Below are 22,975 nucleotides of genomic sequence, written 5' to 3'. Positions count from 1 at the left end.
AAACGTGATAACTAGGCCTATAATGTTCTTAACTAGCATTGAACAAGTGAATCCATTCTTCTCTACCTAATAAAAAATCTCTCTTCCTATCTTTTCACACTTCTAACGTCAGTATATTAGCTTAGAGGGGGGGGGGGGGGGGGGGGGGGGGGGGGGGGGGGGGGGGGGGGGCAGGTAGCCTAAACACACGCGCACTGGCAGAGATCTTCAGCTCTGCAGGCAGACGCTGGAATAAGTTTCTGAGTGACAGAGTGAGGGCTTTGCATAGGAGTGTTGTTGCGTTTTGTTGTGGAACCAGAAAAGAAATGCCTGCAACGTAAAATAACGTTACTAACCGGTTTCCGTTTTTTTTAAATAATGGAGCAGTATGGATCATTTTTGTTCCATGTTCCGTTTCTGTTACTTGAAAAAAGTGTGTCTTACGCTGAGTATTTTCCCCCTCTGTGTGTGTGTCCATAAAGGTTTAAGAATGGTCAAGGAAGTGGTCTGGACGGTGGTCACTATCGGGTCTACATCAACGGGACCCTAGAGATCAAGCGTGCACGGGCTGAGGACCAGGGGACCTACACCTGCGTGGCCACCAACATCCTGGGCACGGAGGAGAACCAGGTCCGCCTGGAGGTCAAAGGTTAGAGAGCAACCAATCACATCACAGCACACCATCCTTCTTCTTCCTCTGTGCCAAATAGTCCCTGTGTTGTCGCCAAACAGTTCTAAGTGCCTTATCAACCCATGTGATTTTGGATTGAATCTTCCATCCTCTCTAAAGATTTGTATCACACCTCGGACCTTTCCTTTCTCAGAGCAGACGACATTACTTAGAGGTTCTCATTGGACATTCATATTCAGCAGTGCATTTGTCATTCTCATTCATCCCATGTCATAAGAAAGTGGCCTTAATAACATCCCATATCATGAGAAAGCGACTGTTCATATTATTGAGTTGCAGCTGATCAGAAATTCCACAAATGTGTTTGTCAGGGATCAAGGAGGACATTGCCTTCCTTATATCCCCACTTATTGTCCCGGATATGCATGCGTGTGTGTTGTTTCCCGGGTGTGTTTCAGAGCCGACACGTATTGTCAGGGCTCCAGAGCACCAGTCAGCCACCAGAGGCACCATGGCTCGTTTCGACTGCCGGGTCAAATCAGACCTCACCCTGCCCATCACTGTTACCTGGCTGAAGGATGACAAGCCTCTCTCCCTGGGATCGAGGTAAAACACACCCCAAAACACAATCAACAACAGATTTCTGTAACTTTGTTGTCCCCTGTGTGATATGTGATGAATTGTACACTATTGATCAATAGTAAGGTAAAGTTGAAGTGTGATAATGTTGTGATAATGTTGTAATAATGTTGTAATAAGTACTATAGTAAACGCCGTTTACACACCTTTGTTATTTTGCATGAGCGTTTATCTATGGCAGAAAACATACATAGAAAATATAGGGAGCCTTATTATATTATATTATTATATATATATATTATTATACCTTATTGACCACAATTGGTGATTCTGTTAGCACTGTATCATTGGCTGTAATAGTTAATTGTTTCCAATAGTTCAAGCACAGTAATATTTTCCCTTCCTTGTCTATGCACTGTAGGTTGAAGAAGGATGAGGATTCTCTGTCCATCCCCAATGTCCATGAGGGAGATGAGGGAACATACACCTGCACTGTTAAAACAGAGATTGACCAAGACACTGCCTCAGCACGCCTTACTGTGACAGGTACACACCCACACACACACACACTCTCGCCCTACAAGACCCAGCTACATAAATCAACATGGATTGGTTCAACATGGATTTGAAAATGGTCTTCTTTCATTCTACAAATCATCTTCTCATCAACCCACATCTCTTAACGTTGTAGTTAGCCCTGCATAGATAACACTATAATACATGGAATTGTTTTATGTCACTGAATTTACTCTCATTATTGACTTCTATCAGACTCCTGCTACTAATAGTTTGTAGGTCGTCAGCATCGGTGGTGAATCGTACTACATATGTTTCCTGGTTGTGTAGTTATAGTGCTTCCAGGTGAAGTTTCCCCTAGATACAGATCTAGGATCAGTCTCCCCTCTTCCAATTCTATCCTTAACCACTAGTCAGGAAAATGCTAAACTGACCCAAGATTAGCGTCTAGGGGCAACTTCACCCTACACCAGTTGTAGTACTGTAGTGGATGGGTTTCCTCCACTGTACTAATGCTCTGACTAACCTCTAACCTTTAACCTCTGACCTTTACCCCCCTGCCCCCCTCACAGAGGACGCCTCCCTGTCTAGTGTCTTGCCTACAGGTAACATCCGTGGCCTTTTCTACCACTCTCTCTCTCTCTCTCTCTCTCTCTCTCTCTCTCTCTCTCTCTCTCTCTCCCTCTCTCTCTCTCTCTCCCTCTCTCTCTCTCTCTCCCTCTCTCTCTCTCTCTCACTCTCTCTGTGTATTTCTATCTTTTTTGCTCTCTCTTCACTCTAATAAGCATAACAGTGGTTCGTTTGGACTATTGCTTCCTAATGCCAAAGGAATGAATGCAGTGTGTAAGAGAAATGAGTATAAATATGCCTATGGCTGAAAGGGTGTATGTTTGTGCATCTGTGTGTGTGTGTGTGTGTGTGTGCGTATTTGGGAAGTATTCAGACACCTTGACTTTTTTTACAGTTTGTTACGTTACAGCCTTATTCTAAAATGAATTACATAAAACATTTTCCTCATCAGTCTACACACAATAACCCATCATGAGAAAGTGAAAACCATTTTTTAGAAATGTTAGCAAATGTTATAAATCAGAAATATCTTATTTACATAAGTATTCAGACTCTTTGCTATTAGACTCGAAATTGTGGTAAATTCGATTGATTTAACATTATTTGGAAAGGCACACACCTGTCTATATAAGGTCAGTGCATGTCAGAGCAAAAACCAAGCCATGAGGTCAAAGGAATTGTCCATAGAGCTCCGAGACAGGATTGTGTCGAGGCACAGATCTGGGGAAGGGTACCAAAACAGGGAGGTGACCAAGAACCCGATGGCCACTCTGACAGAGCTCCAGAGTTCCTCTGTGGAGCTGGGAGAACCATTTCTGCAGCACTCCACCAATCAGGCCTTTATGGTAAAAAAAGAAGAATTAATCCATTTAAGAATAAGGCTGTAACGTAACAAAATCTGGAAAATACTTTCCGAATGCACTATACGTGTGTGTGCGTTTCAGTGTGTCTGTGCATGCATGTGCACGTGCTGGTGTGTGTGTGTCAATATGCGTGTGTGCATGAGTGTGTGTTTGCTTGAATGCATGTGTTGTGTGTTTGTGATTGTGTACCATCTAACCCTATGGCCCTCCTGTGTGTAGACCGTCCTGACTCTCCCATGGACCTGGAGTTGTCTGACGCTAAAGAACGCAACATACGACTCACTTGGATACATGGAGATGATCACAACAGCCCCGTCACATGTAAATACACGCGCGCACACACTTCACACAAAGTAACATCACACGTAAATACACACACACACACACACACACACACACACACACACACACACACACACACACACACACACACACACACACACACACACACACACACACACACACACACACACACACACCACTCTCTCACTCACTCACACACAAGACTACTTCCCAATGTAACCCCAATACATACATTCAACCGTTCCATGGCTTGTCACACCTCTTCCCTGCAGTGTTCGTGGTTCAGTTTGAGGAGGACCGTTGGGAGTCAGGCAAGTGGCAGAACCTGTCTAGTTATCCCGGAGACGTCAGCACTGTCATCCTGGAGCTCTCTCCTTTCGTCAACTACCAGTTCAGAGTCATCGCTGTCAATTCTGTGGGCCAGAGCCGCCCCAGCCTCCCCTCGCAACGATACCAGACCAGCGGAGCTCGTGAGTCAGACACCGGGAGGGAGAGAGGGGATGGATGGGGGTAGGGATAAGGGAATTTAGGAGGATGTTCGACCAGATCTTTCTCCAGCCAATCCTCACCACAATACTAGTGGGTTATCAATGAGGATAATGGAGGGAACGAGGGAGGGTGAAGGGAGGGCAGGTGGGGGTGTCTTTTTTAGGAGTTCTGTGAAATATACAGCCCAAATAAACGTTTCACAGAGGTCAAGTAACAGACAACAGTCAACATCAACTGTTCAGAGGAGACTGTGTGAATCAGGCTTTCATAGTCCAATTGCTGCACAGAAACTACTACTAAAGGACACCAATAAGAAGAAGATAATTGCTTGGGGCAAGAAATACATGAGCAATGGACATTAGACCGGTGGAAATTTGTCCTTAGGTCTGGAGTCCAAATTTGAGATTTTTGGTTCGAACCGCCATGCCTTTGTGAGACGCTGTGTGGGTGAACGGATGATCTCCGCATGTGTGTTTTCCACCGTAAAGCATGGAGGAGGATGTGTTATGGTGTGGGGGTGCATTGCTGGTGACACTGTCTGTGATTTATTTAGAATTCAAGGCACACTTAAGCAGCATTGCTACCACCTCATTCTTCAGCGATGCGCCATCCCATTTGGTTTGCGCTTAGTGGGACTATCATTTGTTTAACAACAGGATAATGACCCAGCACACCTCCAGACTGTGTAAGGGCTATTTGACTAAGAAGGAGAGTGATGGAATTCTGCATCAGATGACCTGGCCTCCACAATCCCCAACCTCAACCAAATTGAGATGGTTTGGGATGAGTTGGGCCGCAGATTGAAGGAAAAACAGCCAACAAGTGCTCAGCATATGTGGGAACTCCTTCAAGACTGTTGGAAAAGCATTCCAGGTGAAGCTGGTTGAGAGAATGCCAAGAGTGTGCAAAGCTGTCATCAAGGAAAAGGGTGGCTATTTGAAGAATCTCAAATACAAAATAGAATTGAATTTGTTTAACACTTTTTTGGTTACTACAATATTCCATATGTGTTATGTCATAGTTTTGATGTCTTCACTATTATTCTACAATGTAGAAAATAGTAAAAATAAGGAAAAACCCTTGAATGAGTAGGTGTTCTAAAACTTGACGGTAGTGTATTTTAGCCAGAGAGATGACATGTGTCCCTGTGTGTTTTAGCTCCAGATGCTATCCCTAGAGGCCTGAAAGGCTGGGGCACCAAGAAGAACAACATGGAGATCAGCTGGGAGGTGAGAGACAGAAAGAGGATCATAGCAGGGACCGATGTCATGGGTTCGCCCTTTACCCTTCATGAGGAGCCATGACACCCTCAATGGCAAGGTTGTTTCAGCCAGTAAAAACTAGACTAATGTGTGTGTCTTTTTGTGCTTTCCAGCCCTTGTTGGACACAGAGCGAAACGGCCCTAACCTGCACTACTCGGTGTGGTGGCGACGTAAGGATACGGGGGAGGAATGGAGTAATGTGACTACAGTGGGTGCAAAGCACATTGTCCACGACACAGAGACCTACGTACCCTATGAGATCAAACTGCGGGCTGTGAATGACTTTGGACTGGGAGGCGAGTCCAACATCATCATAGGATACTCTGGGGAGGACAGTACGTACCCACACAAACCTACATACACATGAAGCAACGTTTCTTTACCATTCATCATCTTTTTGGAACGAGCAAATGTTAGCTCTCGTCTCTCTCTTCTTTCTCTCTTGTCATGCTGATGATCTCCTACCTGTGTGTACCTCCAGAGCCCACAGCCCCTCCCACTGACCTGCGAGTGTCTAAGATTGACAGCACCAAGGTCAATGTCCACTGGACCCCAGTAGATCCCAGCACTGTATTGGGAGAGTTCAAGGAGTACAGGGTGAGAACTGTAGCCCACTACACACACACACACACACACACAAACACACACACACACACACACACACACACACACGGCACACACACACGGCACACGTGGCCACAGACAGACATACATACAGACACACCATGTGTTTCTACCACCCTGTGATGACAATGTGTGTGGGCCCTCTCTCTCAGGTGTACTACTGGCGGGAGGGCAGCATGGTGAAGGGTCTGCGTGTGAATAAAGAGAAGAAGACTAAAGGGTTCTACAGTACCGTGGCCCAGCCTACTGGCATACTGACAGACCTACAGCCATACAGCCACTACCGCATATACATGGTGGTCGCCAACAATCGCTACGAGGGACCGCCTAGCAACCATGTGGAGTTCCGTACCAAGGAAGGAGGTGAGACAGGGAGAGAGAAGGACAACTCCAACTATCATACAGTCCATTGGACAAATGATTTTTACACTGTAACTCACTCTCTCTCCTACACCTACCAACTCTCTCCCTCTTTCTCTCTCCCACGCTCTCCCTCATTCTAACATCCTTCCCCCTCTCTTTCCCTCTCTCCCCTGTGTGTTTAGTGCCAGAAGCTCCTAAGTTCTTTAAGATCATCCAGCGGAGTACAGATGTTATCCACCTGGAGTGGGACAAACCCCTGGAGCCTAACGGCATTCTGATTGGATATAAACTCAACTACCAGACAGGTGAGCCCTTCTGATTGGATACCCACTCAAAAGACAGAGAGGGGAGCTCTTCTGATTGGATACCCACTCAAAAGACAGAGAGGGGTGCTCTTCTGATTGGCTACCCAGTCAAGTACCAGAAAGGTGAGCAGTTCTGATTGGTTAGTTACACAGTCAAACGACAGACACGTTATCAGTTCAGCGGTATACACTGCACAAGAACTTTGGGTAGAAGGTCGGAAAGGTCTTTCTAATTCCTCTAGATAATGACGCCGGAGGAGATGGCTGCCGTTTTACGGTCTTCTAACCAATTGTGCTATTGTGTGTGTTTCTTTTGCATTATTTGTTATTTGCTTGAAACATGTAGGCAGAGCGCCAAATTCTAATTAAATTATTCGAAATATTTTACTTTCATACAATCACACGTACAATTCACCAAATTAAAGCTTTACTTCTTGTTAAGCCACCGCGTCAGAATTCAAAAAGGCTTTACGGCGAAAGCAAACCATGCTATTATCTGAGGACAGCACCCCATCAAACAAACACAGACAATCATATTTCATCCCGCCAGGCGCGACACAAAACTGAAAACTGAAGATCCTCTTTTGTTGGCACTCCAATATGTCCCATAAACATCACAAATGGTCCTTTTGTTTGATTAATTCCGTCATTATATCTCCAAAATGTCCATTTATTTGGCGCGTTTGATCCAGAAAAACACTGGTTCAATCTCGCGGAACATGACTACAAAATATCTAATAAGTTACCTGTAATCTTTGTTCAAACATTTCAAACAACTTTCTTAATACAACTTTATGTATTTTTTTACGTAAATAATCGCTAAAATTTAAGACAGGATAAACTGCGTTCAATAGCAGATAAAAACAAAGTGGAGCGAGTTCTCAGGTCGTGCGCCCCAACCACAACAGTACACTACACTCAACCCTCGTTCTAAACAGCCCTACTTCTTCATTTCTGAAAGGAAAAACATCAACCAATTTCTAAAGACTGATGACATCTAGTGGAAGCGATAGGAACTGCAAGCTTTTCATCCGGATGTGAAAATACCGCCCCCTAGCCTAGAGAGGTTAACGCTTTTTTTAAACTCCATTGTTGGTTAAGGGCTTGTAAGTAAGCATTTCACTGTAATTTCTACACCTGTTGTATTCGGCGCATGTGACAAATACGATTTGATGTGAAATAAGTGATAATGGTCCTGTAGGCCATCATTGTAAATAATAAGTTGTCCTTAACTGACTTGCCTTTTTGTATTTTTGTTATAATAATGCCGGTGTTTGGAGGATCTACTGGCACCGTATCCGCCAAACACCGGCTTCGAGGGCATTATCACTTTTATACAATAGGTTGCCAACATATTCAAATAATGATTGACATATTTTCATTAAAAACTTCTGATGAATTTATTCATACTATTTCATCCTTCCATAAGATATATATATATATATATGAACGTTGCGATGATAGACAGTTAAGTGTTTTTACAGTAGCTGCATGACTGTTACCTGACCAGCTGACTGACTGTGTGTGTTCTTGTAGTGAACGGGTCGCGTGTAGGCCTTATGCAGATGCAGAGTTTCCTACCTAACGTGACAACGTACACACTCCGCCTGCCCGAACGAGCCATCCGCTATAAGTTCTACCTGGCGGCCCTCACACAGGTGGGAGCAGGGGAGGTCTATGCTGAGGAGTCTCCACACTTCACCAATGAGGGTAAGTCCACACTGCCTACACAGCACACACACACACACACACACACACACACCTCAATCTTTACTCATACACACATACACACATGCTCATGCGCACACGCACACACACACTTACACACACATACACACATAAATCCTTACTCAACAAACTTCTCTTACTCGCATACCATTCTTACTCAATACCATTCTTATTCACGCACACACACACACACACAGAGTCAACTCTGACTTTTAACGCTGTTACACACAGTCACGTTTTTGTTTACTTCAGGTAAGTGGTGTAAGGCTGTTTTTTGATATGCAGAATGAAACCAGCTTGCATGGTCAAGTCTTTCCTGGGGCACCTGTTCCTTTTAATTCTTCAATAATGTGGTACGCTGGGTAATGTAGGATTAACAGGTTATTGTTGAGAAGACATGAAACAGATAACCAGAACAGATCTACACAGATTTTTATTCATTCACTGTTTAGGATGACAAATTTCACAAAGACTGAATGAAAAAGTTAAACCATCTACGTTATGCAGACACAGAAATGTGTGCTAAAAGAAGAAAATAAGTTGGCATTTTAAGTCTTAGTTATGTGTGGAAACTGGGTTAGATGTTTGTTAGAGTGTCTGTGCAGCTAGTTGACACGGTAGAGTGTGTCAAGTGAGGCCAACCGAAAAGGCTTGGAAAGCTCAGTGACTTCAGCCTACTGCAGCTCGGCAGCAAACACATAAGTCTTTGTCACACTGGCACCCATTCAACATATATAACACATTCACACTCGTGCACAGTGTGTGCAGCAGTGGTCAATGGATTACGATGAGCACACAACGGGTGCACACACACACACACACACACACACACTTGGTGTTAATAGCGATAAATGCAGACTCACCCAGTGTTCTCCTTTTGGCATGTCTCCTGTCTGTCGTTGTGCTCTTTTGTCAGAATGTTCTCTTTCTCTCCTCGTTTCTCTCTCTTTGTCTCTCTTCCTCTCCTGTGGTTGATCTTCTGTAGTGTCTTTTAACGCTGTCTTTCTGTCTCCGCCTCTCAGATTCTCACTCTTGTTTTCCCTCCTCCACTTGCTGTCTCACCCTCTTCTGTCTGTCTGTCTCCCCCTCCCTCTCACCTCACCCCTCCATCTCACCTGTCTCCACCTCCATGTCGCCTGTCTCCACCTCCCTCTTGCCTGTCTCCACCTCCCTCTCGCCTGTCTCCACCTCCCCCTCGCCTGTTTCCACCTCCATCTCGCTTGTCTCCACCTCCCTCTCTCTTGTCTCCACCTCCCTCTCGCCTGTCTCCACCTCCCTCTCGCCTGTCTCCACCTCCCTCTCTCTTGTCTCCACCTCCCTCTCGCCTGTCTCCACCTCCCTCTCGCCTGTCTCCAACTCCCTCTCGCCTGTCTACACTTCCCTCTCACCTGTCTCCACCTCCCTCTCGCTTGTCTCAACCTCCCTCTCACCTGTCTCCACCTCCCTCTCGCTTGTCTCCACCTCCCTCTCGCCTGTCTCCACCTCCCTCTCGCCTGTCTCCACCTACCTCTCGCCTGTCTCCACCTCCCTCTCTCTTGTCTCCACCTCCCTCTCGCCATTCTCCACCTCCCTCTCTCTTGTCTCCACCTCCCTCTCGCCTGTTCCCACCTCCCTCTCGCTTGTCTCCACCTCCCTCTCTCTTGTCTCCACCTCCCTCTCGCCTGTCTCCACCTCCCTCTCGCCTGTCTCCACCTCCCTCTCGCTTGTCTCCACCTCCCTCTCGCCTGTCTCCACCTCCCTCTCGCCTGTCTCCACTTCCCTCTCATCTGTCTCCACCTCCCTCTCGCTTGTCTCCACCTCCCTCTCGCCTGTCTCCACCTCCCTCTCGCCTGTCTCCACCTCCCTCTCTCTTGTCTCCACCTCCCTCTCGCCTGTTTCCACCTCCCTCTCGCTTGTCTCCACCTCCCTCTCGCCTGTCTCCACCTCCCTCTCACCTGTCTCCACCTCCCTCTCGCCTGTTTCCACCTCCTTCTCGCTTGTCTCCACCTCCCTCTCGCCTGCCTCCTTCTCGCCTGTCTCCACCTCCCTCTCGCCTGTCTCCACCTCCCTCTCGCCTGTCTCCACCTCCCTCTCTCTTGTCTCCACCTCCCTATCGCTTGTCTCCACCTCCCTCTCTCTTGTCTCCACCACCCTCTCGCTTGTCTCCACCTCCCTCCCGCCTGTCTCCACCTCCCTCTCGCCTGTCTCCACCTCCCTCTCGCCTGTCTCCACCTCCCTCTCTCTTGTCTCCACCTCCCTATCGCTTGTCTCCACCTCCCTCTCTCTTGTCTCCACCTCCCTCTCTCTTGTCTCCACCTCCCTCTTGCTTGTCTCCACCTCCCTCCCGCCTGTCTCCACCTCCCTCTCGCCTGCCTCCTTCTCCCCTGTCTCTACCTCCCTCTTGCTTGTCTCCACCTCCCTCTCACCTGTCTCCTTCTCGCCTGTCTCCACCTCCCTCTCGCCTGTCTTCACCTCCCTCTCGCCTGTCTCCACCTCCCTCTCTCTTGTCTCCACCTCCCTCTCGCTTGTCTCCACCTCCCTCTCTCTTGTCTCCACCTCCCTCTCGCTTGTCTCCACCTCCCTCTCTCTTGTCTCCACCTCCCTCTCGCTTGTCTCCACCTCCCTCTCGCTTGTCTCCACCTCCCTCCCGCCTGTCTCCACCTCCCTCCCCCTCCCTCTCACCTGTCTCCCCTCCCCTTCACCTGTCTCCCCCTCCCTTTTCCCTCTCCCTCTCCCTCTCCCCCTCCCTCTCAACCTCCTCTCTGTGTGTCTCTCTCCATGGGTGTTAACAGAAGACTTTTTCAGCTCAGGTACTGACCGCTCGGGTGTAGGTAACGGGAAATGCATAGCCCGTCTGTCTGTCTGCTTGTCTGTCTGTCTATTTTCTATAATTCCTCTCCGACTCTGTCTCAGTCCATTTTTTTCCAGCAGTGGTGTCCAGTTCAAATGAATGACCATGTCATATTTACGTTTCCTTACCACTTTGCCTCGTCATCATATCACGGGTTTCTACCACCCCCTACTGATGACAATGGTACAGACCCAGACACCTATCCTAGAGAGAAACTACCCATAGAGGTTAAATAGGGGTTGACAAATCTTACGCCGTAGCTAACAAACAAAACAAATGAGGGGTAACTTTGAGGTCTGTCAAGGGTAAAACCCTGAGGAAAACTCATTTTGAATGTGTATGAGTTCTCGTCAAATCAAGTGTACATGAATTACTATTAGATATTTAAGTCAGTAGATTCTAGATTGAATGAATAGAACAATTAGGAAGTGAGCAGCCATATTCAGGACTGGCATTGTCATCTGAACATTTTACAGAGAGCTTAAACAGAGAGCTTTGGACTGTAACCAGAAAGTTCTTTGTAATGGACTGAACTGCACTCTACCAAACACTGGCTTCCTCTTTGCCAGCTGTATAACTGTATGTCTGTCTATCTTGTCTGTCATATCTGTCTCTCTGTCTATATCTGTATCTTTCAGTGTACTGTATCTGTGCTTCACTCTGTGCTTTCAGGGATTGAACAAACCCACAGAACTCTCAGGTTCATTTTTGACATTAAAACCTACAGTATTATACACTTATAACTCTCTTATGCACACCTTAAAGCATGGGTGTCAAACTCTGGCCCGTGGGCCAAATTTGGCCCGCGCGGTAATTATATTTGGCCCGCGAGACAATACCAAATTACTACTAGAGCTGGCCCACCGGTATTATACAGCGCATTCACCACTAATACTACGAATCGCATAATGCTCTGCTGTTTTCGCGCGCCAATCAGGACAGGACCCAGAAACGCTCTCTCCTCTGTGACAGTAGTCATAGCAACATAGACACTGCAACTGTCAGCGAGCTAACCCTTCCCAAAAATGGCGAAAAGAAGGGCAGAAAACAGGAGCTTTCTGGACAAGTGGGAGGCAGAATATCTGTTTACATATGTAAAAGACAAACCTGTTTGTCTTGTTTGTGGAGTCAACATGGCTGTAAGTAAGGAGTACAACATTAGACGACACTATGAAACGAAACACCATGACAAATACAAGGACCTGGACATGACTCAAAGGAGCCAGAAAGTAGAGGAGATGAAAAGAAGTTTGGTTTCACAACAAAATATGTTTAAAAAAGCCACATCACAAAGCGAGGCTGCTGTAAAGGCTAGTTATATAGTGGCAGCAGAGATCGCAAAATCAGCCCGGCCCTTTAATGAGGGAGAGTTCATGAAAAAGTGCATGATGAAGGTTTGTGACCTCGTATGCCCAGAGAAAAAACAAGCATTTTCAAACGTGAGCCTGAGCAGGAACACAGTAGCTGATCGCACATGTGATCTTGCCACCAATCTGTATGACCAGCTGATGGAAAAGGGAAAAGATTTTGTTGCGTTCTCCCTCGCTGTGGATGAGAGCTGCGACGCATCTGATACTGCTCAGCTGTCAGTCTTCATCCGTGGAGTGGACTCAAATCTGTGTGTTACGGAGGAGCTATTAGGATTCAAATCAATGCATGGCACAACCACAGGAAAGGAAATCTTTGAGGAGGTTTCCAAATGTGTAACTGAAATAAAGCTGCCGTGGGATAAACTCGTTGGATTAACGACAGATGGTGCGCCAGTGATGTGCGGTAAAAAGATGGTTCGGGAGAAGATGCGGGAAGAGAACTGTGCAGGTGAGCTAACTGTTTACCACTGCATCATACATCAGGAAGCACTGTGTGCCAAAGCCCTAAAGATGGAACATGTTATGACCACAGTAACACAGGTAGTTAACTTTATAAGAGCCAAAGGTCTAAATCACCGCCAGTTTAAATCTTTTCTGGAGGAGTGTGGTTCGGAATACGCAGACGTGCCGTATCACACAGAGGTGAGATGGCTAAGCAGAGGAAAAGTACTGAAGAGATGTTTCGAGCTGCGTGAGGAAATATGTCAATTCCTGGAAACCAAAGGGAAGGATACAGCAGAGCTCCGGGAGCAAAAGTTCCTGTGTGAGCTGGCCTTTCTCTGTGACATCTCGAGCAATCTCGATGCGCTGAACCTGCAGCTTCAGGGGCGGGGGCGCATCATCACAGACATGTACGCTGCAGTAAGGGCCTTCAAAACTAAACTGTGCCTGTGGGAGAATCAGATGCTGCAAGGAAACCCTTGCCATTTTCCCTGCTGCCAATCCATAAAAGCGCAGATCTCTACCGCCGTGTTCCCATGCGCACAGTTTGCTGAAAAACTCAGTGTTCTCGCCGCTGAGTTTAGCCGGCGATTTGCCGACTTCGATGCCCAGAAATGCAAGTTTGAACTGCTTAGTAATCCCTTCGCAGTTGATGTGGAAAATGCACCAACCAACATCCGAATGGAGCTGATTGAACTCCAGTGCAACGACACGCTGAAGTCAAAGTATGATGCTGTGGGCGCCGCACAGTTTCCACGGGTCATCCCTGACACAATGCCTCAGCTCCGCACCCAAGCTGCTCAGATGCTCTCCATGTTCGGCAGCACTTATCTATGCGACCAACTTTTCTCCTCGATGAAGATGACCAAAACAACTCACAGGAGACGTCTGACTAATGAACATCTTCGCTCGATACTGAGGATTTCTTCAGCTCAGAGCTTGAGCCCAGACATTGATGAACTAGCATCCAAGAAGAGATGCCAGGTATCTGGCTTGGGCACATCAGATTAGACCAGTGTGCAATAATTAACGTTTTCTTTATGCACTTTTTCTTGCTACAAGGCATGGGCTTGAATGGTTGATTGATTTATTATCATTTTATTTGTAAAATTATTAGCCAGTGGAAAAAGTTTATTTTGGTATTTAAATCAGAAGGCTGCAAATAGAAAAGAGGCATACAATTTTTATTTAAATTTTAATTATTTAATAAATGAATGCCATTGATGTGTTTTTTCATTTGAAATTCGATTTTGCATGTCTCCACTATTAAATGATATATTGTATGGTAATAAGCGATGCTTGTTCCATATTCAATGTTAAAGCAAAACTTGTTTGGGTCCATATTAAAAGGTTAATTTGTTCAATGTTGGCCCGTGACTTTGTTCAGGTTTTACATTTTGGCCCACTGGGTATTTGAGTTTGACACCCCTGCCTTAAAGGAATGAGTGTAGAAACAACTAACATTATAGTCTCTGCTTCAACCTTTAGTTCTATTTGAGCCACTTTTATAACTCTTATAGCACTTGTATAACAGTTGCAAATCCCGTTATATCCAAGAAGAGTGTAATTCGGCTGTACTGTAGTCCAGGTCAGGATCACCTGTAGCGTAATTGGTAACAACTTGTAGTCGGTATCAACTTCCTGACATTTCTGAGATCTGAACTTTGACCTGTCACCCAGCTCCAATCCCTGATAGCGCACCTTGCAACTTGAATCATGACAATTACCTGTCCGTCACAAGCCTTGGATCTTGTGTACTGATTGAGTCAACAATGGGGTTGACCCTCATTACGTGAGGGGGGGGGGGGTTGCATAGGATGGCGAGGCTTGCTTACGTTTGTCGTTTGTATGTGGAGATGGGAGCACGTCTCTGGGGTGGGGATGGGTGGTGATTTCAAGCTTACACTGCTCTCGCTTGAATGACTCTCCATCATCAAACGTTCTCTGCTGCTCATTCACTTGCTTGCTCGCTCACTGCTGCTTGCGCTTCAGCTTTCAGAGTGTCACGCATCCATCTCATCCATGTGTGTTTATGTCTTGGCTGGTGAGCATTGCCCCTCTTCTCCCTGATCCCTGTGTAAGGGGAAGTCAGAGGTAAGAAGAGATCACTGAGCTTGGGGTTCAACCCCTCTGAAGGGCAATGCCTCTGGTTTTTGCCTTTTGACTGAAACAGCCTGGGTTTGGCACAGCTTTTTGATTGACATGGCTTGCGGCCAATGTGATCTCTGGCTGGCTTTTTAGTATTACCTGGGCAACAGGGGTTCTTGAGCACCTGCCTGCACTGATGCGTTCAAGTTCACCGCCGCCTTTGCCTCTTCCTCTTCTTCTCCTCTCAAGATTGGCTCTCTCTGGCATGCTGTGTGTCATGGCTGACTTGGGGGTGTATGCATGAGGGAGGGGGGATGGAGGGGTGCAGTTCAACAAGGATATGAGTTCAACTGCTCTCTAGTGGGATCCTCCAAATGGAGATTTTCATCAACTGCAAGGTAAAAGGAAGAGTAATAAGGTCCTGCGAAGAAGGTCCTACATAGGCCCCTGTATGTTCACCGTAGATAATGTGATGATTCTGCTCAAAATGACATAAGAAGAAAGCACGTCTCCTTTGTATTAGCAGTGTATCTAAGTATGAATTTCCCATAACTTCCTGTTTATTCCATTTTTTTTAAACACAACCAATAGACCTGCTAGGAAAGGATGGGGATGGATTGATAGTCATAGCAGCATTTGGCCACTTGGGGGCACTGATATTCTACTTCATGGCCTTCAATGTGGGTTGTGTGGATGAATTAAATGATTTATGAATACCCAATCCTATTTTAATCCTGGATATCTGTTGCATCTACCCACACATATAACATATTTTATTATCTTAACTTCTAATGCCTAAAATAAAAAAAATCTATAAATATTATATTTCTGTTGACCTCTTTTGGCTAATTAGACAGTTGCCTTTTCCTTATTTCCGCAACAGTGCTGGTTCTGGGAAATTCCATAGCACCTTTCTGCTCATTGGTTCATTGACTTTCTCTCTGTGTCTCTATTGGTAAATGTGTTTACCTGTGATTTTCCTGCTTTTGTCTTTAACCATGTGCTCTCTTCCCTTGCCCTGTAGTCGAGCCTACAGATGTGTCCGTGTCTACAACTTTCCCTCCACCTCCTCCCACTACTACCGCTGCTACTACAACCATTAGTACCTCAACTACTACTCCCCCTACCACTACTACCACTACTACCACTACTACTACTACTACTACTACTACCACTACTGCTGCGACTACTGCTACCACTCCTGTGCTGGTTACCAGCACCAAGCAAGCACATACGAATGTGTTGGGTACATACAATAGGCCTACTGTTTCCTTTAGTTGACCTTTAGTTCAGTTGTTTTCTTCTATGGCATCTATGGCATAGACTAAATAGATTTACAATGGATGCACTTTTATAGGTGTATTGTGTTATTTTTATATCTTGCCCAAGATTAAAGGGACACATTAATAAGCTTTAATTTGAAGCGTTTTGATTGGCTACTCCCTCCTGACCAGAAAGGAAGCATTTGGAGGAACTGGCTGCATTCCAGTATACCACTTCATTACCTTGTCATGTCTCCTTGGAGACAGGATACATGAAATTAAGTCACTTCAATGTATTGGAACGTAACCATTAACTCAACACTGTTCGGTCGGGCTGTGAGAATCCAACATGTAATATTAACAGTTAGAGGGTGTTTGTGGGGCGTTATAATTCTGCCCAGTGCAGTTGATACCTTAACTACTGGCTACCTCCATTACAATTCAAGGCACCTCCATCAGTGTTAATACATTAACTGTGGAGTGGACACCACCAAAAGTGTTGACATCAATGTTGACACTCATTAAAAGTGTTCAAATATAACATTGGTCCAGTCCACTGTTTATAGGGCAACCCTAACCCTAAAACCATTGTGTGATATACAACCCTGCGTGTGTGGTGTTGTAACACACCCCTCTCTGCTCCACCTTGCCACGCCCCTGACCCCGCCCTGCCCTCTAGTAGGCATGGCTCCTGGGAGTGTGATCTGGAACCTGACGGTGGAGCCTAACAGTAACTACGCTAACGTCAGCTGGAACCACAACTTCCCGGCCGGCAGCAGCGAGTTCCAGCTAGAGTTCACACTGGACAGTAAGATCCACACCCAGAGTTTGTGTCAAGGCTGAGGCTAGACTGTAAGAAAAGAACCAGAGTTTGTGTCAGAGCTGAGGCTGGACAATAAGAAAAGACCCAGAGTTTAAGATCCTCAGCCTAGGTCTTATAGTAATGTTCAGAAATGGGTCAAATACATATGTGCACTTGATAAAGCTTGGAGTTTGCAATTTAGGGACTATTTCATTGCTTCCATTGCAAAGGGGGAACTGAATCAAGCCCAGCTCAAGTATTTGAAAGGATTTGACATATGTATTTGACCCAAGTGTGATCATTTCTAACAGCTATAGTTCAAAATCCATCCTGGGAAGAAATGTCAATAATAAAGTTCATCTTCAGACAGTCTATCTCTGCAGAGAACCCACTGGGCTTTCTGAAGGGAACGGTGAGGCATTCTTGGGGCAGGAAAAAACACAAAATGGTGTTAAAAAATCCAGTCCAATTCATGACAGCCCTTCACTCTTGTGGAGAAGCGAGGCTTTTATTCAGAGGCGAGTAAGGCAACATTCTCATCTCTATTCATCTCCACAGAAAGGCAATTTCTGAGAAGAAACTCTCAACTCTCATTTAATTTTGCCTCGGCGGAGGGGAGTTCAGTTACCTATAGAAGTCAGATTAGAATCTGTCTAGCATCCCATAGCTGTAGATGTGGGTGAAATATATAATATATTCTGTGGCATTTCAATTTGAATAATTAATGTGTTATTGTATAGCACCTCCGGTTTCTATTTCACTTTGATTGCAGGTTTTGTGGTTTTTAAAAAAACATTTTTTTTAAATCCCTACTAAAGGCTATGTTAAATTTGTATTTAATTGTGCCCATGTAGGTTCAAACAGAAGTTAATTTCAGAAAGAGAGAGAAAGAGAGAGAGAGAGAGAGAGAGAGAGAGAGAGAGAGAGAGAGAGAGAGGATGTGTTATTTTACTGGGCGGAAATATACTGTTTAATGAAAAACATTCCTTAAAAGAACTCTATGTGTATGTGTTAAATGATTCTGATTGCATAAGAGGAAATGTTAGGTGATATTCAAGCATGTGCACACATTTCTATTTTCCCAAACTGTATCAATGGCATACTGTACTTATAACACACAATATACCCCACTTTCTCCCTATGTCTACTGCTCTCTTTCCATCTCTCTCTTTGGAAATGTGGCTTTGTATAGTTCATGTCCATAGTGTATCATGATGTCTTAACTCCCCAAACTGTGCAGTGTGCAACCTTCATAGCTACTACCCAGTATCGAGCTCCTGCATCATCTGGCTGTCCGTCTGGCTGTATGTTTGGTTGTCAGGCTTGGCTTTTCCATTGGCTGTTTAACATTAGAGTCAGTGGGGGGGGGGGGGGGGGGGGCATGATGACTTTATGAACACACACACGCGCAATTTCCCCGGCAGAGCTATCACTGTGATGATGACTAGCTGTAGTCAGTGGTGTGTATTCTATGCCAGATCTAGATTACAGGCTTGGTCTGCATGCTGCAGTACTGCTAATGTTATCGGGTGGGAAGGCAGGGAGATGCTTTCACATCGCAAGCCAAGGGCATTGGGAAGGTTAAAAAGATTGGGAAGGGAGGGCTACAAGCTGTTTGCTTTTGTCTTTCTATGTTTTGGACTCAAGGCTGTACAGATGTAGGATCTTAATTTGATCACTCTTGTTGCTGAGAATTTTCCTGCGCAGCAGGAAATGCTAAAGTTTGTCATTTTCACTTTAAGATAACTTGAGTTGCCCTAAAGAAAAATGTATCTACCCCTACAAAAAATGTCCATGTATTATAATTCACATTTCCTGTAGTTTAGGATTATTTTCATGCTGTAGCGAACTGGCTCAAATTAAGATCCTACATCTGTACAGTCAAATAGCAAATATATTTTTCAGACATTCAACTTGTAGATTTAGCTTCATGTTTTAACTGATGCAAGGAATGAAGTGTGTTTTTATATTAGTCAGACATTCTTCCAAGTCATTGATTTTCATAGGGCTTCAGGTCTTTTTGTGGCCTAGTCAAGATTGAATTGATTTTTCTACAGTTTTGTTTAGTTGCTTCAGAGGCTGCATTGGATGTACCAAGCTTTGGAATGGTTTTGGCTGATTGCTGTATGATGATCTCGTCTCACCCTTTCAGGGGGTCAAAGGTCATGTCATAGCATGGTGCATGAAGTCACCAGATTGCGTGCTCCTCCAGCAATCACTGACCCATGCCCCCACAGCTTGGTGTTGTCATGACCTTTGGAAAGATGCTGCGTTCCTTTCCACCATTGGTGTTTCTTCCATTGAGATGAGTGGAGGGTTATGGGTAATTGTGACACAGTGCTTTTCTACCCTCCTGCCCCATTTCACAATACGGATTGTTCCATAATGGTGAATTTAAATTCCACTAGTCAGGGTAATACAATTTACTGCTGGCAATTCAGCTGGGAGTTTAGTAAAACTTTGATGTCCACATTATTATAGTAGCCTGAAGGAACACCTGCTTCCTAGGTTTACACTATTTTCTCTCTCGCCAATGGAAAATGTCCCCTTTTTAGATGAGCTTTCTCAGGAGAATTATCCCTCAGGTGAGAAATGTGGTTTCACCCTCACTGAGAAGAGAATTTACCAAAAAGAATCCTGAAAAAGCCATGGAACCCCGAGCTATGGCTCTTCTATTCACTTTCATTCTCTATAAATTCCATTAGATATAAATGTATCCGTATTTGAGACATCGGCTTACAGATAAAGCTAATAATCTCAATGAGGTTGTCAATAAGTGGAGGTAAGAGGGTGTGTGTGTGTTGCATTGGGTCAGTCTCAATTCACTCCACTGGCCCACCATCTCATAGGGGGAAAAATCAGTCCTGCCCATGTAGTATCACTGCGTCGTACCCTTCCGCTTTGCGTCGTTACCATGGTAGCCCGGCCACGCCCCCACAACAGAGTGTGATTGGCCCTCTCTTGTGTCTCCAAGGCAACGGCAGTATGTCAAGCGTACCTGTGAACCAGCCGCCCATTAAGCTGGCGGGACTGATCGAAGGGGCCAAGTACCACCTAAGGGTGTACTCCAACGAATACCACAGCATCTCCAGCAATGTTGTCACCTTTGAGACCAGTGCAGGTGAGACTCCACCTGCCCAGTTGAGGAGGGATGGTACATGGCCCGGATCAGGTCAGGTCAGATAGCCTGGGGGCCAGTCTGTGTCTGCATCAGCCCAGTCTAGGAGACTATAGCAGGCTAATGCAGAGACATGACAACACCCATGCTACCGGGACCACATGGAGGACCCAGTTCCCTAACAATGAGGTATGTTGGGTCAGAACACTGTGGTGCTCCAGCCAAGTGAAAGAAGGCTAGGAGTTGAAATAGCTCCATGTGCTGGTATTGAAGTGTTGCCATACTCAAACGCATTGTAAAGTGACTGCTTTGTCTCCGTTCAGTTGTCTGTTCTGAACTTCTGGAAATAGCTGCCATGAGTCAGCGATTTAGCTGTTTGTGATGTCTTGATTTGCCGTAGGAGAGTATTCCATGTGGTAAGAATAATCCAATGCAATGTAATGAATGAAAGCTAATACATACAATGGGTCTATAACTTGGACATATACTTTACTTTTCTCATATCTTTGTTTTGTTCTGAGCAAATTCACTTAGCTAATTTCACACTTGGTTGGTTAGTAATTATAAACTATTCATGTCATTGTCGGGGTATATTTAAGTCTGCATTTTGTTACAGAATTGTTTTTCAACCAGTAGCGTACTGTGTTTGGCTTATTTCAATGTTCTAGAATTATATTTTAGACCGATTTCAGATCATAATACTCTCCAGTGTCTTTGCTTGCTTTCAACATTTAAGGTTCTTTCTGTTAAAATACCTAGGTTTTGTGTTCATATCGACAAATTGACCCAACACATAATTGCAGTGTATATTCAGATTAAATTTGAAATTTGAATTTCTATTTTCAAATGTTATTTTCAGGGTTTGGTGAAATGAAGATAAATACTTTATTGGTACATACAGTGGGGCAAAAAAGTATTTAGTCAGCCACCAATTGTGCAAGTTCTCCCACTTCAAAAGATGAGAGAGGCCTGTAATTGTCATCATAGATACACTTCAACTATGACAGAGAAAATGAGGGGGAAAAATCCAGAAATCACATTGTAGGATTTTTTATTAATTTATTTGCAAATTATGGTGGAAAATAAGTATTTGGTCAATAACAAAAGTTTATCTCAATACTTTGTTATATACCCTTTGTTGGCAATGACAGAGGTCAAACGTTTTCTGTAAGTCTTCACAAGGTTTTCACACACTGTTGCTGGTATTTTGGCCCATTCCTCCATGCAGATCTCCTCTAGAGCAGTGATGTTTTGGGGCTGTTGCTGGGCAACATTGACTTTCAACTCCCTCCAAAGATTTTCTATGGGGTTGAGATCTGGACACTCGCTAGGCCACTCCAGGACCTTGAAATGCTTCTTACGAAGCCACTCCTTCGTTGACCGGGCGGTGTGTTTGGGATCATTGTCATGCTGAAAGAGCCAGCCACGTTTCATCTTCAATGCCCTTGCTGATGGAAGGAGGTTTTCACTAAAAATCTCACGATACATGGCCCCATTCATTCTTTCCTTTACACGGATCAGTCGTCCTGGTCCCTTTGCAGAAAAACAGCCCCAAAGCATGATGTTTCCACCCCCATGCTTCACAGTAGGTATGGTGTTCTTTGGATGCAACTCAGCATTCTTTGACCTCCAAACACAACGAGTTGAGTTTTTACCAAAAAGTTATATTTTGGTTTCATCTGACCATATGACATTCTCCCAATCTTCTTTTGGATCATCCAAATGCTCTCTAGCAAACTTCAGACGGGCCTGGACATGTACTGGCTTAAGCAGGGGGACACGTCTGGCACTGCAGGATTTGAGTCCCTGGCGGCGTAGTGTGTTACTGATGATAGGCTTTGGTACTTTGGTCCCAGCTCTCTGCAGGTCATTCACTAGGTCCCCCCCGTGTGGTTCTGGGATTTTTGCTCACCGTTATTGTGATCATTTTGACTCCACGGGGTGAGATCTTGCGTGGAGCCCCAGATCGAGGGAGATTATTAGTGGTCTTGTATGTCTTCCATTTCCTAATAATTGCTGCCACAGTTGATTTCTTCAAACCAAGCTGCTTACCTATTGCAGATTCAGTCTTCCCAGCCTGGTGCAGGTCTACAATTTTGTTTCTGGTGTCCTTTGACAGCTCTTTGGTCTTGGCCATAGTGGAGTTTGAAGTGTGACTGTTTGAGGTCGTGGACAGGTGTCTTTTATACTGATAACAAGTTCAAACAGGTGCCATTAATACAGGAAACGAGTGGAGGACAGAGGAGCCTCTTAAAGAAGAAGTTACAGGTCTGTGAGAGCCAGAAATCTTGCTTGTTTGTAGGTGACCAAATACGTATTTTCCACCATATTTTGCAAATAAATTAATTTAAAATCCTACAATGTGATTTTCTGGATTTTTTTTCTCATTTTGTCTGTCATAGTTGAAGTGTACCTATGATGAAAATTACAGGCCTCTCTCATCTTTTTAAGTGGGAGAACTTGCACAATTGGTGGCTGACTAAATACTTTTTCCCCCTATATATATATATTTATATATATATATATATATATATATATATATATATATAGTACCAGTCAAAAGTTTGGACACACCTACTCATTCATTTCTACATTGTAGAATAATAGTGAAGACATCAAAACTATGAAATAACACATATGGAATCATGTTGTAACCAAAGAATTTTCTAACAAATCAAAATATTTTTTATTTCTGAGATTCTTCAAAGTAGCCAACCTTTGCCTTGATTACAGCTTTGCACACTCTTGGCATTCTCTCAACCAACTTCACCTGGAATGCTTATCCAACAGTCTTGAAGGAGTTCCCACATATGCTGAGCACTTGTTCACTGCTTTTCCTTACCTCTGCGGT

The 22,975-nt window shown here is 44.8% G+C and overlaps 1 protein-coding gene across 21 annotated transcripts in view; it reads left to right on the top strand.

Annotated features, from left to right (window-relative positions):
- LOC109870170 (neurofascin) overlaps positions 1-22,975 on the top strand; it is a 152,023-nt gene that overhangs the window by 107,616 nt on the left and 21,432 nt on the right. For 10 of the 21 annotated variants that reach the window (XR_004210063.1, XR_004210065.1, XR_004210064.1 and 7 more), the window contains 16 exons: positions 462-628; positions 1,069-1,216; positions 1,611-1,735; positions 2,278-2,310; positions 3,358-3,459; positions 3,714-3,911; positions 5,089-5,159; positions 5,306-5,528; positions 5,675-5,790; positions 5,970-6,180; positions 6,363-6,485; positions 8,022-8,195; positions 10,985-11,002; positions 15,967-16,188; positions 16,884-17,012; positions 19,981-20,127. Coding sequence is in view for 16 of the 21 variants with exons in the window: in XM_031825290.1 (XP_031681150.1) it covers positions 462-628; positions 1,069-1,216; positions 1,611-1,735; positions 2,278-2,310; positions 3,358-3,459; positions 3,714-3,911; positions 5,089-5,159; positions 5,306-5,528; positions 5,675-5,790; positions 5,970-6,180; positions 6,363-6,485; positions 8,022-8,195; positions 10,985-11,002; positions 15,967-16,188; positions 16,884-17,012; positions 19,981-20,127 (2,207 nt within the window). In the remaining 5 variants the exon portion in view is untranslated. The remainder of the gene's footprint in view (positions 1-461; positions 629-1,068; positions 1,217-1,610; positions 1,736-2,277; positions 2,311-3,357; positions 3,460-3,713; positions 3,912-5,088; positions 5,160-5,305; positions 5,529-5,674; positions 5,791-5,969; positions 6,181-6,362; positions 6,486-8,021; positions 8,196-10,984; positions 11,003-15,966; positions 16,189-16,883; positions 17,013-19,980; positions 20,128-22,975) is intronic. The other 11 variants (XM_031825358.1, XM_031825325.1, XM_031825282.1 and 8 more) reach the window with 6 other exon arrangements.

The sequence above is a fragment of the Oncorhynchus kisutch genome, linkage group LG1 (genome assembly GCF_002021735.2).
Source record: "Oncorhynchus kisutch isolate 150728-3 linkage group LG1, Okis_V2, whole genome shotgun sequence".
Lineage (NCBI taxonomy): Eukaryota > Metazoa > Chordata > Actinopteri > Salmoniformes > Salmonidae > Oncorhynchus > Oncorhynchus kisutch.
Note: the sequence above shows the minus strand (reverse complement) of the source record. Positions and strands in the feature narration are given on the sequence as shown.